We start from the raw sequence: 24560 nt of genomic DNA on the forward strand, positions 1-24560 counted from the left end.
GTGTGTGTGTGTGTGTGTGTGTGTGTGTGTGTGTGTGTGTGTGTGTGACACAGCCCTGTCTTTAAAATTGAACCTACGTTTTAAATGTTTATTTTAAAAAATAACAGCAAACCGCTACAGACAAGTCCTAATTTAAGTATAATCCCAAAGCAATAGATATAGTATAAACACATGCAGATTCGTAACAAGCTACTGAGTGTGTTGGGAAAAATGACAACATAGTCTCGAAATAGTATTACCCCTACTTTAAAGGTCAATCATCTCTTGACCTCTCACTTCTGGACCCACATTTGTTGAAACTGAATCTCTAGGGGTTGGGGCCTGGGTACATGCTGGTTTAACGAGCTCTACTCAGGATTTTCCAATGCTAACTTTTGAAATCTACTGCTCTAATCTTATCCAGTGCTAAAATTTTGGTTCTGTCTCTGTATTTGAGTATGCTTTAAACTTATAAATCATTTGTATCAACTAGTTCTAAGGATTTGCTAACATGATAAGCAACAAGATTGAGCCATATAATTTCATGACTTCAGTTTAGGGAAGAAAAGGGAGAGTTGATTATAGATAGCCTGTGGCAAAGAAAGATATGGATACCATAATAAGAAACTCACTGATAACCCAAATATATTGTTTGGTCTAGCCTTTTCTCCATCAAAATTATCAGAGCTATTTCCAAGCAGCCAACAAACAGCAAAGTCAACTGACCTTATCTCATTTGCTTTCCATTTCCTGTCTACTCTGTATTGGTGTCATGTCAGAAAACTGTGGAAAGGATCCAGATAACCCATAACCTGAGCAATGAGACCCTGAATACCAGGGGTCATTAGATCTATTGCCAGAAAAATTCTGGTGTAGCCTTGTCTACATTGCAGCTATGTAAGCAATCTCTTACCTAGCCAGTAGGTGGAGACATGCACAAACTTACTGCTTTGCTCTTTGATCTACAGGACTTTAAATCTTACAGTAGTGTATGGTTTGGGTTTGTTCATTTGTTTTAAACTGAGGAAATCAAAGGGAATGCAAAAAACAGGGCAAGGACAACTGTCAAGGTAAATTTACAAAAAAGGATAATACAAAAGAACAATTTTATATTTCTATATTGTTTCTAGCCCTTTTGAGAAACAGCTATTTTAACTGTGAATTTATAATCTACTTCCAGATTCCTAGAGCTAATATAACAATTCTAAATTGAGAAATAGGTCCTTTAAAAATTCATGTTCAATCAGGGAAAGCAACATTAACTGACTATGACATGATACTAAGGAGTTATTGTTGATTTTGCTAGATATGACAACAGTATTTTATACACACACACACACACACACACACACACACACACACACACAGTCCTTATAAATACAAACAGGAGTATTTATAGGTGAAATGATATTGCTTTAGAAATTGCCAAGAAAAAAAAGACAACAGTAAAGGATAGATAGAACAAGAACGGCAAAGTATTGATAACTACTGAAGCTCAGTGATAGGTACACTGAAGTTCATTATACTATTTTCTTTTATTTGAAAATTTCCAAAATAAAAGGTTAAAAACTAGGAAGCCATGTTCTAGTGATTTGGGTTAACAGTGAGATTAGGGGGCCAGTAAATATGCAACTTTAATGAGGTCTTATTCTCAATATATAGCCATCAATGAATTATTCCAAACACAACTGAATCATACAAAATTAGCTATATAAAAAATCCCACATAATTCAACATTGAGAAACTAAAACTAAGCTGTTAAATCCACTGGAAACAATACCTTATCACTGTAGAGCAAGTCACCACTTTATAAGGTGAATTCACACAGTTATCTCATCTAGTTTTCATAACCTTATGAAGATTTTAAAGTTAAGAGATTATGGCCAAAGTCACATAATTAGTAAAAGTGACAGAGGTGGGATACTAATCCAAGTTTTATGACACCAAGGATCATCTTCTCTCTACTATACTGTCACTTAGACCCCTTTGAAACAGACAGCAAATGTGAAATTTAGGTAAATTTTAAAATTTGGCTTTCTGTGCTCATTACTTCATAGTATATGGCAAAATCTGGTTTTTAGTTTTCTCAGTGAATAAAAATATGGACAGGGCTTCCCTGGTGGTGCAGTGGTTGAGAGTCCGCCTGCCGATTCAGGGGACACGGGTTTGTGCCCCGGTATGGGAAGATCCCACATGCCGCGGAGCGGCTGGGCCCGTGAGCCATGGCCGCTGAGCCTGCGTGTCCGGAGCCTGTGCTCCTCAACGGGAGAGGCCACAACAGTGAGAGGCCCGTGTACAGCAAAAAAAAAAAAAAAGGACAGAAACAGATTTCTTGAATAAAGAATAAAATGAAAATAATTATAATATCTTAAAATTGGAAGGGACGTTAGAGGCTCTCTCTAGTCCAAAATTAAAACCTTTTCTTCAGGACCTTTGGATGGATCCAGCTTTAGCTTGAGCATTTCTAGTGAGGAACGGCAGACTCTGTAAGACAGCCGCTACATTCGTGGACAGCCACTTCATTCATACCTGCCACCTGTTGATTATAGTTACAGCTCCTCACCCTACACTGAATAAATACATAATCCTCTTACATTTGACGATATTTCAAAGAAGTGAAGACATCCATCATGACCTGCTATGGCCTTCTGATCTGGGGACTCTTATAGAGGTAAAAGAAGATCAATAGATTCTTGGGTAACTAAAGTCTCCCCATCTTTTCAACAGCTCTTCCATGCCAAGTGGTCTTCAAAGTGGGACTTGGGTATCTCTGGGAGTACTCAAAGCCCTTCCAGGGGATACATGTATTAGGATATTTTTAAGGCATTTAAGCCATATCTACATTTGCCATAATTTGGTCTGTCTGAAAACAAGTCTGTGGTCTGCTGAGCTCTCTTCTGTATCTCCACTCGAAGGAACCCATCTCAAAAGACAAACCTCTCAAAAGACAAACCGCTCACCCATCCTGAAAAGCCTGCCTAATTTCAAAAAGACAATGGGGGAATGCAAAGCTACCGAGGGAGGGAGCCATCTGTGAGAGCAAAACAGCTTTGGAAAGGAAGGGAAGAGCCACCTTACTTCATGCAGACAATATATTCACGGCAAAACCTTATCTAGTTTAGAATTATAAATCAATAGTAAGATGACTGTCACAGTGATGTCTATTAACACTTTAATTTTATTTGAAAAATGAAGTCAGATTTTTTTCTGACAGAAAGCAAGTCTGATTTGGCTGACTAGTTTGACAATGATGACTAGCTTTGCAATTTAGGTCACATAGCAGACATTTTCCATAAATTGAATGAGATAAAGGTACAGCTCGAGATTTTTGAAGAAAAAATATTTTTAAAAATATACAAAACACTAAAACTTACATCCTTACAATAAAAGTTTGTATATATCAACTGAAAGATATGTGTGGAGGTACACAGTTTTCAAACATCTTTTAGCAGGATTTCTGACAAAGATTTTGAAGGCTGTGAGTCTATGACAGAATTTCTAGGCTCTTTCCCACTCTGGCTATCCCCTTCTGGAAGCATGCCCGTGTCCTGCTTACTAGGAACACCCCAGGGAGAATGAGCAATACACAGCACACTGGGCCTATGGCTTGGTTCTGAATACTATACACTTCTAATTAAGGTATCTGAAGGTTCCATTCAAGGCTTTTAAAGCTGTTGCAACAACTAACTGAATTGTTTACATCTTTTTCATATAAGCAGTTACAATTAAGTTCATAGTGATCTTGCACTTATACATGTGAACGAATGAGTTTACATTAACTGGTCTTAAATTTCACCTTCTTTGTTTCAGCTCCTTTGCTACAAACTTGTAAAACATTTTAAAATTTGGTCTAGATATTCAATGTATTAAGCTAGCCCTCTGTAGGGGGCAGCTTCTAACAAGGCTCCCAGTAATCACCACCTCCGGGTCTTCACATCCTTGTGTAATCCCTTCCCCTTGTGTGTGGACTGGATCTAGTGACTTATTTCTAACTAACAGAATATGGCAGAAGTGATGGTGTGTGATTTCAGAGATTAGGTTACAAGACTGACGTCTGTCTTGTTCCTACTCTTGTGCTCTTGCTTGCTGGCCCTGATGAAGCCAGCTGCCATGGAGCTGCTCTACAGAGAAGCCCAGTGACAAAGAACCTAGGGAGGTCTTGGGCCAACAGCACATGAGGAACTAAGGCCCTCAGTCTGAGAGTGTGCTTCCAACAACCATGTGAGTGAGCTTGGAAGCAGATCCATCCCCAGCAGAGCCTTAAAATGACTTCAGCCCTGGCCAACGCCTTGATTACCACCTTGTGAGAGACCCTAATCAAAGTCACTGATTACAATTTTGAACAGAATAGTATGCCATCCCATAAGGCTTTATATAATCTCTTTGGACACAATCATCCAACCAGCTATGAAACTACCCAATTATACTATCCTTAGCTCACATTCCTCCATCTTATTGACAAAAATTTTGTGAGAAACATGTCGAGTGGCTTACTAAAATCAAGATATATGGCTGTCTACAGAATTTCCTTCATATGCCAATATGGTGATTATATCAAAAGAGGAAGTTATGTCTGTTATTACTTGTTTTTAGTTGCTACAGAGGCTGGCTACATGGAGGCCTCTACTCCCATCCCGATTCTTTTCACTAAGACTCTTGTAGTCAGAACTTTATATTTTGGGACCTCCTATTCCTCTGAACTCTATTTCTTCTTCTCTGAAGTAGGCTAAAACTGTGAGGGTAACTGAATATGCCCAACTTTTGCTTCCTTAGCCATTGTGAACCTTACGATGAGATATTCCTTTTATTCTTATTACTTTAGGTCTTTCTAAACAGATGAGTTCACAAGTATTTTTAAATTTTAAGAGAAAAGCGTCAGCATTACCTAAAATCAACATTGCTTAAAACTTTAACCCTAAAACAAACAAAAAAAACCACTTCAGCCCCTTCGGAAAAGAGAATGTATACTCACAATTCAAAAACCATGTAAAGCATTCCATCTGAGCTATATGTCTCCAATAACTCTACAATGTGGGGATGTTTCAGCATATGACAGATACTGGCTTCCCGCTTTAGATCTGCAAAACAAACACATAACATTTTGTTAGGCAGGATCAAAAGACAATCAGAGTGAATGATGAATGAATGGATGTGATCTATGGTAACATGAAGACTCCTCTAACTATAGAGATGAAATCCCCCATTCAAGCTAAGCCTAACTTTTTGCCCTTTAAAATCTTCGACAATATAACTTGCTCATATTTCTTGCCAGCTTAAATCTATATACATTAGAGTCAGCTCTTATTAATAAGAAATGTAAATAGCACAAATACTTTCCTCAAACTCTTGTAAACAGGTTTAAAAATTTATAACTCTTTCTTTTTTTTTTTTTTTTTTGCGGTATGCGGGCCTCTCACTGTTGTGGCCTCTCCCGCTGCGGAGCACAGGCTCCGGACGCGCAGGCTCAGCGGCCATGGCTCACGGGCCCAGCCGCTCCGCGGCATGTGGGATCCTCCCGGACCGCGGCACGAACCCGCGTCCCCTGCCTCGGCAGGCGGACTCTCAACCACTGTGCCACCAGGGAAGCCCTATAACTCTTTCTTGATCAGCTAATAAGTAACTCAATTTGCTGTCTTGAATTTTACTTCTTTTTCTTAGTTTTCCCTAAATTGTCTAAGAATATGATGTTTATTCTTTAGCCTAAAATCTAGCATTTATAGACACACATCAGGGAAGTTACATGGAATGGGGGCAAAAAAATAGTATGGTTAAACAGAAAAGGCACTACTCCCAACGTCAAAGTCAGAATTTTTTTTACATCATCTATAAAATGTGTTGGATAATTCAGGACACTACCCACAGTGTTATTTTCAAGAACAAATTCAGATAATGTAGGTAAGACTACTGTGTAAGTTACACAATACTATTTGGAAAATAAAAGTGTTAATATCCTCATTGCCATGCTCATCATCATTATCATCATCACCATCACACAAAAATAGTTTAGGCATAGGTATCACTTGCCATGTCTACATGGAACGAGATAATTAAAGCCTTCCTGTGTTAACAGTGCTGGAGTTCTACCTGCTTGCCAATGAATAAAATCCAATGTGACATTTTTTATATTTGGAAATAGAAGGGAGACAGGTAAAGAACGAAGGTTAAGGATATACTGCACAAAGCAGAAGAGATAACATTATCTCCTCTCTGATTTGCTAATTCAACTTAGTCTTGTCAACAAGAGCAATGGCTGCAGAAGGAACCTTAGAAAATTTACACAAGGTATAGGTGAGGAAAAGAAGTCAGTAAATATGACAAAAGAGAAGCCACCAGAAAAGGAAGAATCAATAATACAATATTAAGAAAGTCAAGGAAATAAGGGGAATTAAGGCATAGGTAGTTGGAGAAGGCTGAGAAAAGGCTGTAAGATTCAACCAGAAAAGACCATAAATGTTCTAAGATCAAATTCTGTGGAGAGGTCAGGTTCAAAGTCAGGATGCAGACAATTATATAATAAATTTAGATTTATCCTATCTCTCACTGGTCTAAGTACTTAATATGGTCATTGTCTTTTAATGTCCCAACAAGCCTGTGAGGTAGGTATTTTACAGATGAGGAAACTGAGACTTTGAAACTTGTTCAAGATCACATAGCTATTACACCCTTGTAATAGGTTTTGAGCCCTGGCCTGTCTAACTCCAAAGTCAGTCCTTCCACAATGCCATGGTGTGTTTAGACATGATCCTGGTAATAAGAAAGGAATAGCAGGGTCAAAGAAGGTTTGATTTGTTTGTTTTTGCAGTTGTTTTAAAGAGAACACTGTGTGTTTGTAAATGGCAGTGATGAAAATCCCATAGGATCTGGAGTCGGAAAACTTGGTGCCAGTCCAGCCCCTGTCACTACTACTTGCCGGCTGACTGCTAACCTCTACAAAATGCCTTCCTTATGGCAAATGAAATGGGGGACGTGATAGGTCATGCACGACCTACACAGTCTACAACTTCAGAGGGCAGCAGCATGATTCAAATGAGAGAATGGATGTGAAAGGACTGTGTGGAGTGCAGCACTGTGGGGCTCAGGGGGTTAGGGTGCTTCAGTGTTCATTGTGAAGGAAGAAATGAGAGACACATGAAACATGGTCTCCACCTCCAGGGGATGAGAGGTGTGAATAGGTGTGGCTTTTGCACTGGGAAGTCATAACTATGGGGAAGGCTTTTGACAAGTGCGCTGGAGGACCAGGCTGAAAAGCCAGACGACATAAATCAGATGCCTGCACAGTTTTTTCTCTCCCTTTAAGATTGTTCTGCCTTCTGATTCTATGAAAAGTTTAGGAGTTTTAGTACTCATTTTAATGTTCATCTCCAGCTTCTCGTTTTACTGGAAGTCACCCTTTTCATATCTTCTGTTTTCACCTTAGTTTCTCTCTTTCCATTTCTTCCTATTCTGCTAAATGTCTGATTTTAATTCAGTGCTCTGACACTGGAGTCAAGAAGTAAAGAGAGATTTAGTGTTTGCCACAACGAACACTGGTCTTTTCTCCTGTTTTCAGTTTATTTTAAACTTTGCCCCTTTCATGTAACTACAGTGTTTCAATCCCCATATTCACCATTTGTCATGTGCCACATTTGTTATACTGAAAAATCATAAGTAGAAACGGACGCTCTAAAGACCCCTCTCTTTGACACGCACATGTCTGCTTGGTATATAACTGAACATGCTCCTGGTCTAGTCTCTTATCACTTTACCCATCCTCAAAATGAAGGAAGGATTGCTGGGGACCCTGCGTCCAAAGATTAAAACAATTTAAATATCACCAGATCTGACATTTCAGGGACTAAAATCCGAACACTGATTGAATAGCACAAAACTAACAACATAAAAATGTATTTGAATTTATAAGGGCAATGATGCAAAAGATGGCCTACATCTAGGATAGCTGCGGCACCATTTTCCATAATTCAAGTATTAATTATATGGGTGTATTAAACAGCCCAAATAGAAAATCACAGTTTACAAAACATGAATGCACCATATATGCATTCAAACTATAGATTCCAAGAATGTTAAGCTCAAAATGTTTGTTTTAGATGTGAATGTGAATTAAAGATGTATGTATTAACTGCTATTAACTCCTTGCTGATATAGCAAACTAAAAATAGTATTTTCCTACAAATCAGCTCATGAAGCAGACTAGGAAGGAATTCGAAAGTAGGTGATAATATAATAATATGATTTGAAATTGTGATTATCTGGCTGCTTATAGATACTAGCTCAGAACATTCCTTTGAGTGACCTGACCCACAGTTACCATGGCTGTTTTGAAGTTCTACTTTATCTATAGTGACAAGGAAGAGTGGTAACTCCTCCACTCTTCCTTGTACTTTTTCATTTTGTAATTTTGCAGGGAAGTTTTTAAAGATTTAAAAAATAATCTACTTCTATGTTTAGTGCCCCTACATTTAACTATGTGCCTATATTTCATCAACTTATTTTCTTTTAAAAGGGGCACTAGTAATATGGAAATAATATTAGATCTTCTGATCAAAATTGGAGAAACACACTTCAATTGAATCAGCCCACTATATGGCATGAGAACTACTACTCCTACCGGTTTCCTAAGAAGTTCGAGCTGTCCAGCAACAGTAGAACAACTATGTCCTCCAGGGTCTACCTTTCCAGTCTGCCCCTCAAATGAGGGAGAGTTAGGAAAGCCGTTTCAGACAGTCTGTTTTAAAAAGAATTTTCCTGAAAAGTATTTATTATTCATTTTACTATTAGTTGTTCTTGGAATAGGAGAATTTTTCATGCTACCTTTTAAAAGTCAGATGCCACTTTCAGAGTGCCACGACTCTGTAGCAAGCTAATTTGACCATGGGGTCAAAAATAAGTTGGGTATTTACAAATGTGACTGAGGAAAGGAATGCTTTCTGACATTCTTAGCATTGGAGCAACAATCTCATCCTTAATATCTGAGATTTAAAGGTCAAATTTAAGAGTCAGCTTTCACAGAATCATTCAATAAGGATTTAGTTCAGCATCATCCAACAGAAATATAATGCAAACCACTTATACAATTAAAATGTTTTCAGTAGCCGCATTAAAAAGTAAAAAGAAACAGGTGAAATTTATTTTAACATATTTTATGCAATCCAATATATCCAAAGTATTATTATTTCAACATATAGTCACATTAAAAAGTATTAATGAAATATGTTACATTCTCTTTTTGTACTAAGTCTTTGAGATCCAGTGTGTTTTATACTTATAGCACATCTCAGTTGGGAGCAGTTGTATTTCAAGTGCTCAATAGCCACATGTAGCTACTGGCTACCAAATTAGAATGGTGCAGCTCTGGATAAATTGACTTGCTTTAATTATTATCCTCTTAATTGTGAGTTCCTCTGCGTTTCTTACACAACTATCTGTAAAGTCATTCAGTCATTCCAAAAAGAATCTAAACAGATTTTTTAACCATTTCTTTAAAAAGTGAAGTATACTTAATTTACAGTGTTGTGTTAGTCTCAGGTGTACAGCAAAGTGATTCAGTTATAAATATATACATATATATACTCTTTCAGATTCTTTTCCATTATAGGTTACTAGAAGATACTGAATATAGTTCCCTGTGATAAACAGTAGGTCCTTGTTATTTATCTATTTTATATATAGTAGTGTGTACATGTTAATCCCAAACTCCTAATTTATCTCTTCCCCCCATACCCCCTGTTACCCCCTCTGGTAACCATAAGTTTGTTTTCTATGTCTGTAAGTCTATGTCCAAACAGATGTGTTATTAAAAAGCACTTCCATAGAAGTAAACTCTACAGCTTTTAACAGCCCAAATCCATCACTTAATAACTAAATCTGGAATTTCTTCACTATTGTTAATCTAAATCCTTTACTTGTTTGGTAGTTTTTAATCGTTTTATCTTGCTTAATCTACCAAACACAAAAAGGGTAGTCAACGTCCACTGTATAGCAGCCCTTTGGACCCTTCAAAATTTATTGAATGACCTTAGACTATGCAGCATAATATCTGGGATTTTAAGTGTCCCTCTGTAAGTCCTCATTTAATAATTGTAATAACCCTGTAGGTACATCTAGTTTCACTTTACAAAGGAAGAAACAGGCCCCAGGTTTAGTGAGATACACAAGCGGTTGAGATCACACAAGTAGTAAGCAGAGGAAGCAGAGCTAATAACTGAAGTCCAGTGCTCTCTACATGATACCACAATGGCTCCTGGGGCTATGTAGTTTTTATATGTGCCCTTAAGATCCAATCATATAACAGTGCTAATGTGGTAACACTGACTTGGGTGAGAAGCTATCAAGACTGCTACAGAACCAGCATATTTCAGCTGCACTGTCACCAGTGATAATCAGAAATTAGACACTGATATTTTTACTAATAAATATATAAGTATTCTAATTTGTTTCCAAAGAATTTCCAGTTTCTGTTATAAACTCAATAGTTAAAATGCACTAAGAGCTGACCCAGGCTCCAAACGCACATAAAGAATGTTCCAATCTCGTCATAAAATAACTAGGACAAGTATTAATGTGTTCATCTGAATCAACATTAATAACAAAACAGCTAAATGAAAGTCATTATTGATTCAACATTTTTTCCTCGGTGTGCTGAAATTAATAACCATGTGATATTTTAAGAAAGGGATCCAAGCAAAACCTTGGAAGGATTATAGCAGCCAAGTCAAATTCTGCTGCTGGGCTCAACCTTTAACTAATAACCAATTTGAAGACTAAAGATACCAGCTGCCTTTGGCAATAATACAGGTCAGGTTGGCTTTAATGAGGCCATCTTCCTATAAATCAAGAAAGTTGACCTTCTCAACTAGTGGATGACCAGAGGCCCAGACAGGGCACCACACCAACCTGGGTTAATGGGAAAGTCATTATTTCCTTGATCTTTTACACATTTTACTAGCACATTTTTATTATCTTTTTTCACATACAAACAGAAATCCAAGCAGCTTCTAATTTCTTTGAATTCTTGCCAATTTAATACAGTCTTATGGCCTAAAATCTCATCTGTCAGGTGCATAAAGAAAATAAGGAGCATACCATTAATTGAGGATGTTTGACTGATGTAAATTGTTCTTAAATAGCCAAATATATTAGTTAAAAATCAATCTTCACTACATTAAGCATTTACAAATTAATGGGGTTTTGGTAATATATTTCCCAAAGAATTTACAGTTCTCATAAGTGTAATAAATTTATTAAGGCAGACTGCCCAGTTGAATACCAAATTTAAACTAAATTCAACACTATATTTGATGTACTGTCAACAACTATCAGCAGGAAATTATAATAAAGCCAACTGCTGTAAGAACTACTTGTCTTCCTTCTCACTCTTCATTAGGATGAGTTTGGTAAATAATTAAAGTGTCATTAATTTCCTAGGGACTTACATTTAAAAGAACTCCAGGTCATTCTTAATCAATATTGAAGTACTATAATTCATTTAGCTTATTAATTAGATATTAATAAAGATTACAGGTGACCAATTCAATGATCTTTATAATATTTATCTTCTGAGGTATTAAAATGTCCTAAAATAAGAACATGTGCTTCAAAACTATCTTACATAAGAGCCAACAATAGGTTAAAATGAAACCAAATTATCTGTCTCTTACAAAATATAACTCTGAGTCATCAATTCAAGGAGTTACTCAACCATGAATTTGAGTGAGAATCTGTTCTGAACTCAACTAATAAAACTAGAAAGATGTTAATTACGTGGATAAAGGAAAAAGGCAGAAATGACTGAAATCCAAACCACATAAAGTTCCAGCATTAGAGTTTTTCTCAAATATATGACGGACCATTATTAAGATCATATTCTGCACATGATAAAAGTAGAAATACAATGTTCTAAACACCTCTAGAATGTACAATTCCTGGGTTGCTGTTCATTTTGGGAAATGTAAACCAAAAGAGTTTTACCAAAAGGGAGAAAGATGGGGGCATTTTACTCTTATAAAACCCAGACACCTATTTCAAAATGGTACTCCTAACTTTACAAAAGAAAATTGGAGATATATCAGTTTATACCTCAATTACTTTTCAATATTAAAGTCATAAAAAAAAGTATATGTTAGGAACTGAAGGAACTCTGTGGGATGATAGAGTGTATATATTTAAACTCATTGTGACACATGCACAGAAAGAAAGACATGATGAAAAGGTAGAGGGCTATGTATCAGATGAAGGAACAAGATAACCCCCCCCAAAAACAACTAAATGAAATGGAGATAGGCAACCTTCCAGAAAAAGAATTCAGAATAATGATAGTGAAGATGATCCAGGACCTCGGAAAAAGAATGGAGGCAAAGATAGAGAAGATGCAAGAAATGTTTAACAAAGACCTAGAAGAATTAAAGAACAAACAAACAGAGATGAACAATACAATAACTGAACTGAAAACTACACTAGAAGGAATCAATAGCAGAATAACTGTGTCAGAAGAACAGATAAGTGACCTGCAAGACAGAATGGTGGAATTCACTGCTGAGGAACAGAATAAAGAAAAAAGAGTGAAAAGAAATGAAGACAGCCTAAGAGGCATCTGGGACAACATTAAACACAACAACATTCACATTATAGGGGTCCCAGAAGGAGAAGAGAGACAGAGAAAGGACCTGAGAAAATACTTCAAGAGATTATAGTGAAAAACTTCCCTAACATGGGAAAGGAAACAGCCACCCAAGTCCAGGAAGCACAGAGAATCCCAGGCAGGGTAAACCCACGGAAAAACATGCCGAGACACATAGTAATCAAATGGACAAAAATTAAAGACAAAGAAAACTTATTGAAAGCAGCAAGGGAAAAATGACAAGTAACATACAAGGGAACTCCCATAAGGTTAACAGCTGATTTCTCAGCAGAAACTCTACAAGCCAGAAGGGAGTGGCATGACATATTTAAAGTGATAAAAGGGAAGAACCTACAACCAAGATTACACTACCCAGCAAGGATCTCATTCAGATTCAATGGAGAAATCAAAAGCTTTACAGACAAGCAAAAGCTAAGAGAATTCAGCACCACCAAACCAGCTCTACAACAAATGCTAAAGGAACTCTCTAAGTGGGAAACACAAGAGAAGAAAAGGACCTATAAAAACAAACCCATTGCAATAAAGAAAATGGTCACAGGAACGTACATATCGATAATTACCTTAAACGTGAATGGATTAAATGCTCCAACCAAAAGACACAGGCTCACTGAGTGGATACAAAAACAAGACCCATATATATGCTGTCTATGAGAGACCCACTTCAGACCCAGGGACACATACAGACTGAAAGTGAGGGGATGGAAAAAGATATTCCATGCAAATGGAAATCAAAAGAAAGCTGGAGTAGCAACAATCATATCAGATAAAATAGACTTTAAAATAAAGAATGTTACAAGAGACAAGGAAGGACACTATGTAATGACCAAGGGATCAATCCAAGAAGATATAACAATTATAAATATATATGCACCCAACATAGGAGCACCACAATACGTAAGGCAACTGCTACCAGCTATAAAAGATGAAAACGACAGTAACGCAATAATAGTGGGGGACTTTAACACCTCACATACACCAATGGACAGATCATCCAAACAGAAAATTTAAAAGGAAACACAAGCTTTAAATGACACAGTAGACCAGAGAGATTTAATTGATACTTATAGGACATTCCATCCAAAAACAGCAGATTACACTTTCTTCTCAGGTGCACAGGGAATATTCTCCAGGATAGGTCACATCTTGGGTCACAAATCAAGCCTCAGTAAATTTAAGAAAATTGAAATCATATCAAGCATCTTTTCTGACCACAATAGTATGAGATTAGAAATGAATTACAGGGAAAAAACCAAAAAAAAGAGAAACACATGGAGGCTACACAATACATTACGAAATAACCAAGAGATCACTGAAGAAGTCAAAGGGGATAGCAAAAAATACCTAGAGACAAATGACAATGAAAACATGACAATCCTAAACCTATGGGATACAGCAAAAGCAGTTCTAAGAGGGAAGTTTATAGCAATACAGGCCTAACTCAGGAAACAAGAACAATCTCAAATAAACAATCTAACCTTACACCTAAAGGAACTAGAGAAAGAAGAACAAACAAAACCCAATGTGAGGAGAAGGAGAGAAAACATATAGATCAGAGCAGAAATAAATGAAATAGAAACAAAGAAAACAAGAGCAAACATTAATAAAACTAAAAGCTGGTTCTTTGAGAAGATAAACAAAATTGATAAACCTTTAGCCAGACTCATATAGAAAATGAGTGAGAGGACTCAAATCAGTAAAATTGAAATGAAAAAGGAGAAGTTACAACACACAACACAGAAATACAAAGCATCCTAGGAGACTACTACAAGCAACTCTATGCCAATAAAATGGAAAAACTGGAAGAAATGGACAAAGTCTTAGAAAGATATAACCTTCCAAGACTGAACCAGGAAGAAATAGAAAATATGAACAGACCAATCACAAGTAATGAAATTGAAACTGTGATTTGAAATCTTCCAACAAACAAAAGACCAGGACCAGATGGCTTCACAGGTGAATTCTACCAAACATTTAGAGAAAAGCTAACACCCATCATTCTCAAACTCTTCCAAAAAATGGCAGAGGAAGGAACACCCCCAAACTCATTCTATGAGGCCACCATCACCCTGACACCCAAACCAGACAAAAATACTACAAAAAAAGAAAATTACAGACCAATATCACTGATGAATATAGATGCAAAAATTCTCAACAAAATACTAGCAAACAATATCCAACAACACATTAAAAGGATCATAAACCATGATCAAGTGGGATTTATCTAAGGGATGCAAGGATTCTTCAATATACGCAAATCAATGAATGTGATACACCATATTAACAAATTGAAGAATAAAAACCAAATGATCATCTCAATAGATGCAGAAAAAGCTTTCGACAAAACTCAACACCCAGTTATGGCAGAAACTCTCCAGAAAGTGGGCATAGAGGGAACCTACCTCAACATAATAAAGACCATATACAGCAAACCCACAGCAAACATCATTCTCAATGGTGAAAAACTGAAAACATTTTCCCTAAGATCAGGAACAAGACAAGGATGTCCACTCTCACCACTATTACTCAACATAGTTTTGGAAGTCCTAGCCATGGCAATCAGAGAAGAAAAAGAAATAAAAGGAATACAAATTGGAAAAGAAGAAGTAAAACTGTCACTGTTTGCAGATGACATGATACTATACATAGAGAATCCTAAAGATGCCACCAGAAAACTACTAAAGCTAATCAATGAATTTGGTAAAGTAGCAGGATACAAAATTAATGCACAGAAATCTCTTGCATTCCTATACACTAATGATGAAAAATCTGAAAGAGAGGTTAAGGAAACACTGCCATCTACCATTGCAACAAATAGAATAAAATACCTAGGAATAAACCTACCTAGGGAGACAAAAGACCTGTATGCAGAAAAATATAAGGCACGGATAAAAGAAATCAAAGATGACAAAAACAGATGGAGAGATATACCATGCTCTTGGATTGGAAGAATCAACATCGTGAAAATGACTATAGTACCCACAGCAATCTACAGATTCAATGCAATCCCTATCAAATTATCAATGGCATTTTTTACAGAACTAAAACAGAAAATCTTAAAATTTGTATGGAAACACAAAAGACCCTGAATAGCCAAAGCAGTCTTGAGGGAAAAAAAAGGAGCTGGAGGAATCAGTCTTCCTGACTTCAGACTATACTACAAAGCTACAGTAATCAAGACAGTATGGTACTGGCACAAAAACAGAAATATACATCAATGGAACAGGATAGAAAGCCCAGAGATAAACCCACGCACCTATGGTCAACTAATCTATGAGAAAGGAGGCAGGGATATACAATGGAGAAAAGACAGTCTCTTCTGTAAGTGGTGCTGGGAAAACTGGACAGCTACATGTAAAAGAATGAAATTAGAACACTCTCTAACACCATACACAAAAACAAACTCAAAATGGATTAGAGACCTAAATGTAAGACTGGACACTATCAAACTCTTAGAGGAAAACATAGGAAGAACACTCTTTGACATAAATCACAGCAAGATCTTTTTTGATCCACCTCCTAGAGTAATGAAAATAAAAACAAAAATAAACAAATGGCACCTAATGAAACTTAAAAGCTTTTGCAAAGCAAAGGAAACTACAAACAAGATGAAAAGACAACCCTCAGAATGGGAGGGAATATTTGCAAACGAATCAATGGACAAAGGATTAATCTTCAAAATATATAAACAGCTCATGCAGCTCAATATTAAAAAAACAAACAACACAATCAAAAAATGGGCAGAAGACCTAAACAGACATTTCTCCAAAGAAGACATACAGATGGCCAAGAAGCACATGAAAAGCTGCTCAACATCACTAATTATTAGAGAAATGCAAATCAAAACTACAATGAGATATCACCTCACACCAGTTAGAATGGGCATCATCAGAAAATCTACAAACAACAAATGTGGAGAAAAGGGAACCCTCTTGCACTGCTGGTGGGAATGTAAATGGATACAGCCACTATGGAGAACAGTATGGAGGTTCCTTAAAAAACTAAAAATAGAATTACCATATGACCCAGCAATCCCACTACTGGGCATTTACCCAGAGAAAACCATAATTCAAAAGACACATGCACCCCAATGTTCAGTGCAGCACTCTTTACAACAGCCAGGTCATGGAAGCAACCTAAATGCCCATCAACAGACAAATGGATAAAGAAGCTGTGGTATATATATACAATGGAATATTACTCAGCCATAAAAAGGAACGAAATTGGGTCATTTGTTGAGACGTGGATGGATCTAGAGACTGTCATACAGAGTGAAGTAAGTCAGAAAAGCAAATATTGCATATTAATGCATATATGTAGCACCTAGAAAAATGGTACAGATGAACCAGTTTGCAGGGCAGAAACTGAGACACAGATGTAGAGAACAAACGTATGGACACCAAGGGGGTAAGTGGCGGGGTAGTGGGGGTGGTGGTGGGATGAATTGGGAGATTGGGATTGACATATATACACTAATATGTATAAAATGTATAACTAATAAGAACCTGCTGTATAAAAAATATTTTTTAATTAAAAAACCTCATTGTATATATATTAAAAGTCTTTGGACTGTACACTTAAATAAGTTTTTATTCAATAAAGTTTATAAAAGAAAAAAGTTATTGCAATAAGATAGGAATTCAACTAATATGTCTAACTAAAACAATGTTATTCACATATCTTGTATTTTACACTTTCCTAAATATGTTATCTACACAGGTTTCCCCCACTACCCGAAAGTAGAAAGTTTCTATGAACCCTTCTATATGCCAAAATGACATCAAGTGAAGAAGCAATTATCTTTTTTCATAAAAGCAAAAATTCTCTTCAGATTTTTTTTCAGTTAGTGAGAACAGGTACTAATGTAGGTCTTTTGTAAAAGCAAAGTGGTGTGACGTGAACTTTCAACAAAGCAGGGGATACCTTTATTTACCTTCTATTTTTATTTAGTTCCAGCTGAGGAGTTCAACAAGGATATGTGGTAGGACAGGCTTCCTTACTACCCACTTCCTCCCACACTTCCTTTCTGCAGAATGGGGCCTGCCGAGGAAATACTGCCAGCAGGACCAAAATTCTCTCCAGAAAGCAATTTATAGTGTTTAATATATAAATAAAAGAACGACTGAGGGGCTTCTCTGGTGGCGCAGTGGTTGAGCGTCCGCCTGCCGATGCAGGGGACACGGGTTCGTGCCCCGGTCCGGGAGGATCCCACGTGCCGTGGAGCGGTTGGGGCCGTGAGCCATGGCCGCTGATCCTGCGCGTCCGGAGCCTGTGCTCCGCAACGGGAGAGGCCACAACAGTGAGAGGCCCGCGTACCGCAAAAAAAAAAAAAAAAAAAAGAATGTACATTTACAATCAATCTACCTTTTTCTTGACGTTTTTCTCAAAAGCTCTTTTGCCATTTCATCAGACTTGGAATGGGTAAAACATACGCTTCCTTAAAAATTGAGATAGAAACAGAGGCCTCTAGCATCTGATCCACATACAGTTTAGTGCAATCCCAGCAAGGCAGAGCCGGTGAAAACAAGAGAAGGAAGTCAGGTAGGGCCTTAATCCCTCTTCACTTAATCATTTGTCACTTAGTAACAAAAGGCCTAATTCATGTCTCAATATTTTGGGAAACAAATACAAACAATTCCTTATTCAGATCATTCTAGATAATGGTTTATTTCATGTAAGTGACTTTTCCAGAAAGAGTACCAACACATCCTAGTTTGCCCAGGACTTTCCAGTTGTAGCACTGAAAGTTCTGTGTCCCAAGAACCTGCCCTCAGTCCCAGGCAAACCGGGATGGTTAGTCACCTATTTCCAGAGATCTAGCACTTATCCTTTCAAATGCTAACACTCTTCTGTCTGGAGGCAGTTATGATATAATAGAGCAACAGATCTGTAGTCAAAAGGCCTGTCTTTAAATCTTATCTCCATCACTTAGTAGCTGTTATAACTCTATACATCAGTTTCCTCATCTATAAAATGGAAAAAGTAAGAGAATAGCTACCATACTGGTTGTAGTTAGCCCTGGATGATTAATAAAGTATGTGAAAGTGCTTGCCATGGTGCATGACACAGAGCATGTGCACAGTAAGTTTTGTTTCCTTTCCCTTTGACCATTTTTGGTGGAAATAATTCTTTCCTACCTTTACCAAATGCCAATCAAACCAAGTTTGATGGCAAGAAGTTGGCAACGTGAACATCCAATTACTAAACCACACTACTGCATAGTTCTAAACCTACTTTTACTTTGAAATTTTTCATCTACAATTTTTTTGGAAACCATGTAATATAGCTCATAAGGAACTGAATCTGAAGTTGACCAAAGAATTATTTGGGGGGAAAAAGGTAAAAAGCGGGTATAGTTGAAGTGTCTAATAATGACCCTGGTTAAAATAAAAAATAAAACAGAATCCACATAGCTGCATGAGTGTGACCTACTGACTACCAGCATCATTATTCTTCTAGACAACTCCTGGAGTCATTCTCACACCAGCTAGTACTTCTCCCCCACTGCCCAAACCTGCCCATTCTATTTCTGCAACACCTGTCAAAACAATTTGCCCCTTCCTGCACTTCGCGTAGCTTCAGCCCTCATGGATTCTTGTCTGGATCACAGCAAAGATCTTCTAATGGGTTTCTTTACCTCCAGTTCTTTCTTTTCATTCTACTCACTAAACTGTCATCATAGTTTTATTCTAAAACAGTCATTATCAGACTTCCCTAGTGGCACAGTGGTTAAGAATCTGCCTGCCAATGCAGGGGACACGGGTTCGAGCCCTGGTCCGGGAAGATCCCACATGCTGTGGAGCAACTAAGCCCATGTGCCACAACTACTGAGCCTGAGCTCTAGAGCCTGTGAGCCACAACTACTGAGCCTGCGTGCCATAACTACTGAAGCCTGTGTGCCTAGAGTCCCTGCTCAGCAACAAGAGAAGCCACTGCAATGAGAAGCCTGCTCATCACAACGAAGAGTAGTTAGTCCCCGCTCGCCACAACTAGAGAAAGTCTGCACGCAGCAACAAAGACCTAACACAGCCAAAAATAATAAATAAATTTTAAAAATAAATTTATTAAAAAATAAAATAAAACAGGTATTACCATATTACTCCAAAAACTTCATTGCTCTCCATTCTATATACCAAGACGTTATAATCCCTCAGCTCTGCTTGGAAAGCTTTCTAAAAATGATTTTAAGTCAAACAACTTAACTGGGGTCCACAGAGCTATTTAGCAACATAATTGAGAAAGGAACCTAGTTCTCCTGCTTCTTAGTCAAGTAATTTAGGTTTACTTTTTTCTTTTTCTTTTTTGGGGGGAGGCTGTCACACATATTACATTCCTTTCTAACTTCTCCCATAATCCTCCCTGACCCCCATCCTGAACTACCTGCAGCTACCGCAACACCCACTCCACCCTCCCCCTCCCCCTCCCCCATGCTCTCTGTGCTCTTGAAAATGCTGCTCCCTCTGTTTGATACTCTGTATGCTTCCTTCTCTGCTGAAAAACACCAACTCATTCATCAAAATTCTACTCACACTTTGCCTCAAAGTTCTCCTCAACAGTCTCCCCAGCTGAGGTAGGCATATCCCGCTGTGATCTTAACAACAGCCCCTATACACACCTCAGTATTTCAGCATTTCCCAAACTGTACTACTGCCAGTGATTTATATTCTTGCCAACCCTGATGGAAGGCAGCACCAAGCACACAGAACTCACTCAGCCAACGTCTATTACATCTTCTGTCTCATATATATATATATATATATATATATATATATACACACACACACACACACACACATATACATCACTGAATCAGAGAGTGTTAAGAAATGGGACAGTAAAGGAGCCGTCCCATGCTCCTCTACAAAATTTGAGACACTCTACTCCAGGTAGCATATACATACTGACTAAAGCATTTTCAGAGGATGACCAAAAAATGTCATCTATGTGCAGATAACTGGGTGCTAATGTTATTCTGTATATTGTATTACCACAACTTAAAATGAAAAACTTCAAGGTACTCCCACTACTGAGTACACTGCCCAGAGATGGAAACAACCTAAGTGCCCATCATCGGATGAATGGATAAAGAAGATGTGGCACATATATACAATGGAATATTACTCAGCCATAAAAAGAAACGAAACTGAGCTATTTGTAATGAGGTGGATAGACCTAGAGTCTGTCATACAGAGTGAAGTCAGAAAGAAAAAGACAAATACTGCATGCTAACACATATATATGGAATTTAAGAAAAAAAATGTAATGAAGAACCTAGGGGTAAGACAGGAATAAAGACACAGGCCTACTGGAGAACGGACTTGAGGATATGGGGAGGGGGAAGGGTGAGCTGTGACAGGGCGAGAGAGAGTCATGGACATATACACACTAACAACCATAAGGTAGATAGCTAGTGGGAAGCAGCCGCATAGCACAGGGATATCAGCCCGGTGCTTTGTGACCGCATGGAGGGGTGGGATAGGGAGGGTGGGAGGGAGGGAGACGCAAGAGGGAAGAGATATGGGGATATATGTATATGTATAGCTGATTCACTATGTTATAAAGCAGAAACTAACACACCATTGTAAAGCAATTATACCCCAACGAAGGTGTTAAAAAACAAAACAAAACAAAAGTAATGTATGTCTAACATTTCTATGTCACTGTAGAGTATATGTACTGTATACTGTAGAGTATATGTACTATAGTATATATTAAATAATATATACTTTATATATATATAAATATATATAAATATATATATATTTAATATATACTATAGTATATATTAAATAATATATGTACTATATTATTTAATATTATAAATTACATGGCCAAAAAAGTCTTCTCTTGAAAGAATACTTAAGATTTAAAGTTCCATGTAAATTTTAACAATTTCTTAAGGCCATTTATATACATGGATCTTGCCTTTGGTTATTTATTTAGGAGTAATTTTACTAGGTTAAATGATCACATAATTCCAAAAGAAGTAGGTTTATGCAAAGAGCACATCTGATTTTCTTCCACTAGAGGACACTAAAGATCATATTATAGCTAGTTAGACAAATAATATCATCAAGATCTCTGGCTATAGAAAATAATATCATTAGTCTTCACAATATAATACACAGATGAGAAGATTATTTGCCTTTGACATGTCTAACAACAGCAATAACCATCACCTAACATTTTCTGAGTCAGACTCTATGTATTTTAGATGTGTGGACTCATTTAACCCTAACAACAACCCTAAGAGGTAGATGATACTCATTTTACACATGTGGGAATCTGAGGCAGAGAGCAGTTAAGTAACTCATTCACAGAACTAATGAACTGCAGAGCAAGGATTTGAACCCAGGCAGTCTGGTCCCAGTACCTATGCTCTAAACACTCTGCTATACTGCTTCTTAGGTCTACAAGTACTCAATTCCGAAGGTGAAATTTATAGATAAGCTATTTGTATTATTTCTAAAAGCTGAAATTTAAAGTTCAATCAGAGCAAATTTCAGTAATAAAATCCTAATACCTTTCAAAAAATTCTCAGTTTAGTCCTTTCAATTCAAGTCACCTGATTACATCTTTGAAAAACTAGTTTGCTGTAAGGTGCAGAATCATTAAAAATACAATGACTAGGCAGGGTTTCCAGAACAGCTGTGTGAGCGCAGGGAAACCTCCCCCGTGGAGAGACATACATTAAGCTGGTCAAAACTAACAATCATTCAAAGTCTCTGGAGATTGATCAAAAGGCTTACAACGAATTGAGAAGCACTTATTCAATAAAATCTACAGAAGCTCCATAAGAACAATGGGAGGCTGTGGCATTCAGGATAGGGACTGCACCTGTGGCCCCATAGCTCTGCCTGAGGAGGAACTGTTCCAAGCGGCTCAGCAGCTATGTATAGATCAGCTCCTTGAGAGAGAAGAGCTATTTGGGGTGGATTTCACAACTGGTAAACATTGGCAAATCCCATTTTCCATAGTTCCATGCTGTGTAAGGCCTATATTGAGTGGGTGGTAGAAACTGGATGGCAGCACCTATTTCCCACTCCCAACTCCAGCTACATACAGATTATCCAGGTGGGGCAGCTGGTAAAGAGTATGGTCAGTCCCCCTTTCCTGCACTGCTCTGTGCTACAGGAGAGCCATAGAGGTGGACTCGGCAGCCCAGTGGTAGCTCCCATCTCCTTCAACTTCCTAGGCTGAAGAACTAGTCCAAGTACACTTAGCATCTGGTGAACAATGGCTTTGATGTGGAAGATCCATATTGAGTGGTAGTAGCAGCCAGGAGGGAGCACCAGTTCACCCCCCCTCCTCCAAAAACAAAAAATCCTGTACAGCCTTGCTCCACAGGGAGGATCTGGGTAGAGCAGACAGTGAGGGGGAGTTCCCCTTTCCACCCAGCTCTTGCTGCATAGCAGAGATTCTGCTCAGGGGAGTGTATGGCAAGCCTCACAGACTAGTAAACCCTTCCCCTGACAAGGGGCTCAACTTTAACGGATCGGAATATGGAGCAAGTTATACCACAAGGCATTGTCAAAAACAATAGAGCAATCACTAGCGATTAGTACAATGTGATACCAATAGAGGTAGACCATCTTAATGGGAGATTAGGGGAAGAGAGTGTCAAAGAGAGCCCAGTTAAAGCCATAGTCATTCCTAATGGTCAGGAAGGTTGTGCACATTCTCAACGCTGCTCCCTCTGAAAAGAGACATCAGAGGTTGCACTGAACTGGCAAGTCACTAAACAAATAAACAACCAAACAAGAACAACAAGCCCTGGAGTGTGGGAGGGGTGTTAGTATCCAGAGCTGCTGTAACAAAAAGTTGAGATGTACAAAAGACAGGAAAGTGTGACCCTTGTACATGTTTAAAAAAAAAAAAAGCAGAAAACAGAAACTGCCTTTGAGGGGGCCCAGATGTTAGACTTATCAAAAAAGTTCAAAGGAGTTATTATAAATATATTCATAGAAGTAAATGATAAAGAATTAAAGAAAGATGGTATGACAATGTCTTATTAAATAGAGAATATCAGTAAAGAGAAATTATAAAAAAGGACAAAATTTATATTCTACAGTTAAAAGTACAATAACCAAAATGAAATATTTACTAGAGGCGCTCAAAAGTAGATTTTGAGCTGGAAGAAGAATCAGCAAATCTGAAGATAGATTGATAGAGATTATACAATCTGAAGAATACAGAATAAAAAAGAATGAAGAAAAAATGAACAGAGCCTCAGAGAAAATATGAGACACCATTAACACACTAACATATGTATAATGGGAATACCATAAGGAGAGGAGAGAGAAAAAAAAGCTGAAAAAATATACCGATAAAAAGATTGAATAAATAAGTAAATTAATTGGGGAAAACAGACAAACCTCCCATGTAGAAGATATTCAAATATTAACCAGGTTATCTGATTCTATTATTTAAGACTTCATGAATATGTTTCTCTATGTTCATCCCAATTGCCACTTGGAAGTCAATTGAGGCCATCATTTATCTTGTCCAGGTTATTGCAAAAGCCCTCAAATCTCATCCTTATATTATGGTCAAAGTTTCTCCTAAAACTAAAATTCAGTCATATCTGACTATAGGTCTCCTACCCTACACTCAAACTCTATTCCCCTTAGATGTGGCTTATTGGTCCATTTGGAGCTTTTCAGAATCACTACAGTACTTATTTTTAAGAAGAGGTCCCTGGCCCATACCCCACACCTACTAGATTGGACCCACTGCGGAAAGAGGCCAAAGACCAAGTAGTGCTTTTAACAAGCACCACCCTCACTCTCCTCCCCCACAATTCTTCTGTACAATAAAGAATGAGAACCACAATGAACAGGCCCCTGCTTATGTCTTTATCCTTAGCTCTTGTTGCTCCCATAAAGTTTCAAATGGTGATCACGATGTGACCACAGTGGGCTATATTGTAGGAGAGGATAACCAGAGA

General features: G+C 37.6%; 1 protein-coding gene across 8 annotated transcripts in view; it reads right to left on the bottom strand.

Moving 5' to 3' along the window:
* Positions 1–24560, bottom strand: part of CASK (calcium/calmodulin dependent serine protein kinase) — a 386526-nt gene that overhangs the window by 227123 nt on the left and 134843 nt on the right. For all 8 annotated transcript variants that reach the window (XM_029240361.1, XM_029240363.1, XM_029240356.1 and 5 more), the window contains exon 3: positions 4952–5057. In XM_029240361.1, coding sequence (XP_029096194.1) covers positions 4952–5057 — 106 coding nt within the window. The remainder of the gene's footprint in view (positions 1–4951; positions 5058–24560) is intronic.

This window comes from Monodon monoceros, unplaced genomic scaffold (genome assembly GCF_005190385.1).
Source record: "Monodon monoceros isolate NGI ecotype Baffin Bay Population unplaced genomic scaffold, NGI_Narwhal_1 Super_Scaffold_22, whole genome shotgun sequence".
NCBI classification, from domain to species: Eukaryota; Metazoa; Chordata; class Mammalia; order Artiodactyla; family Monodontidae; genus Monodon; species Monodon monoceros.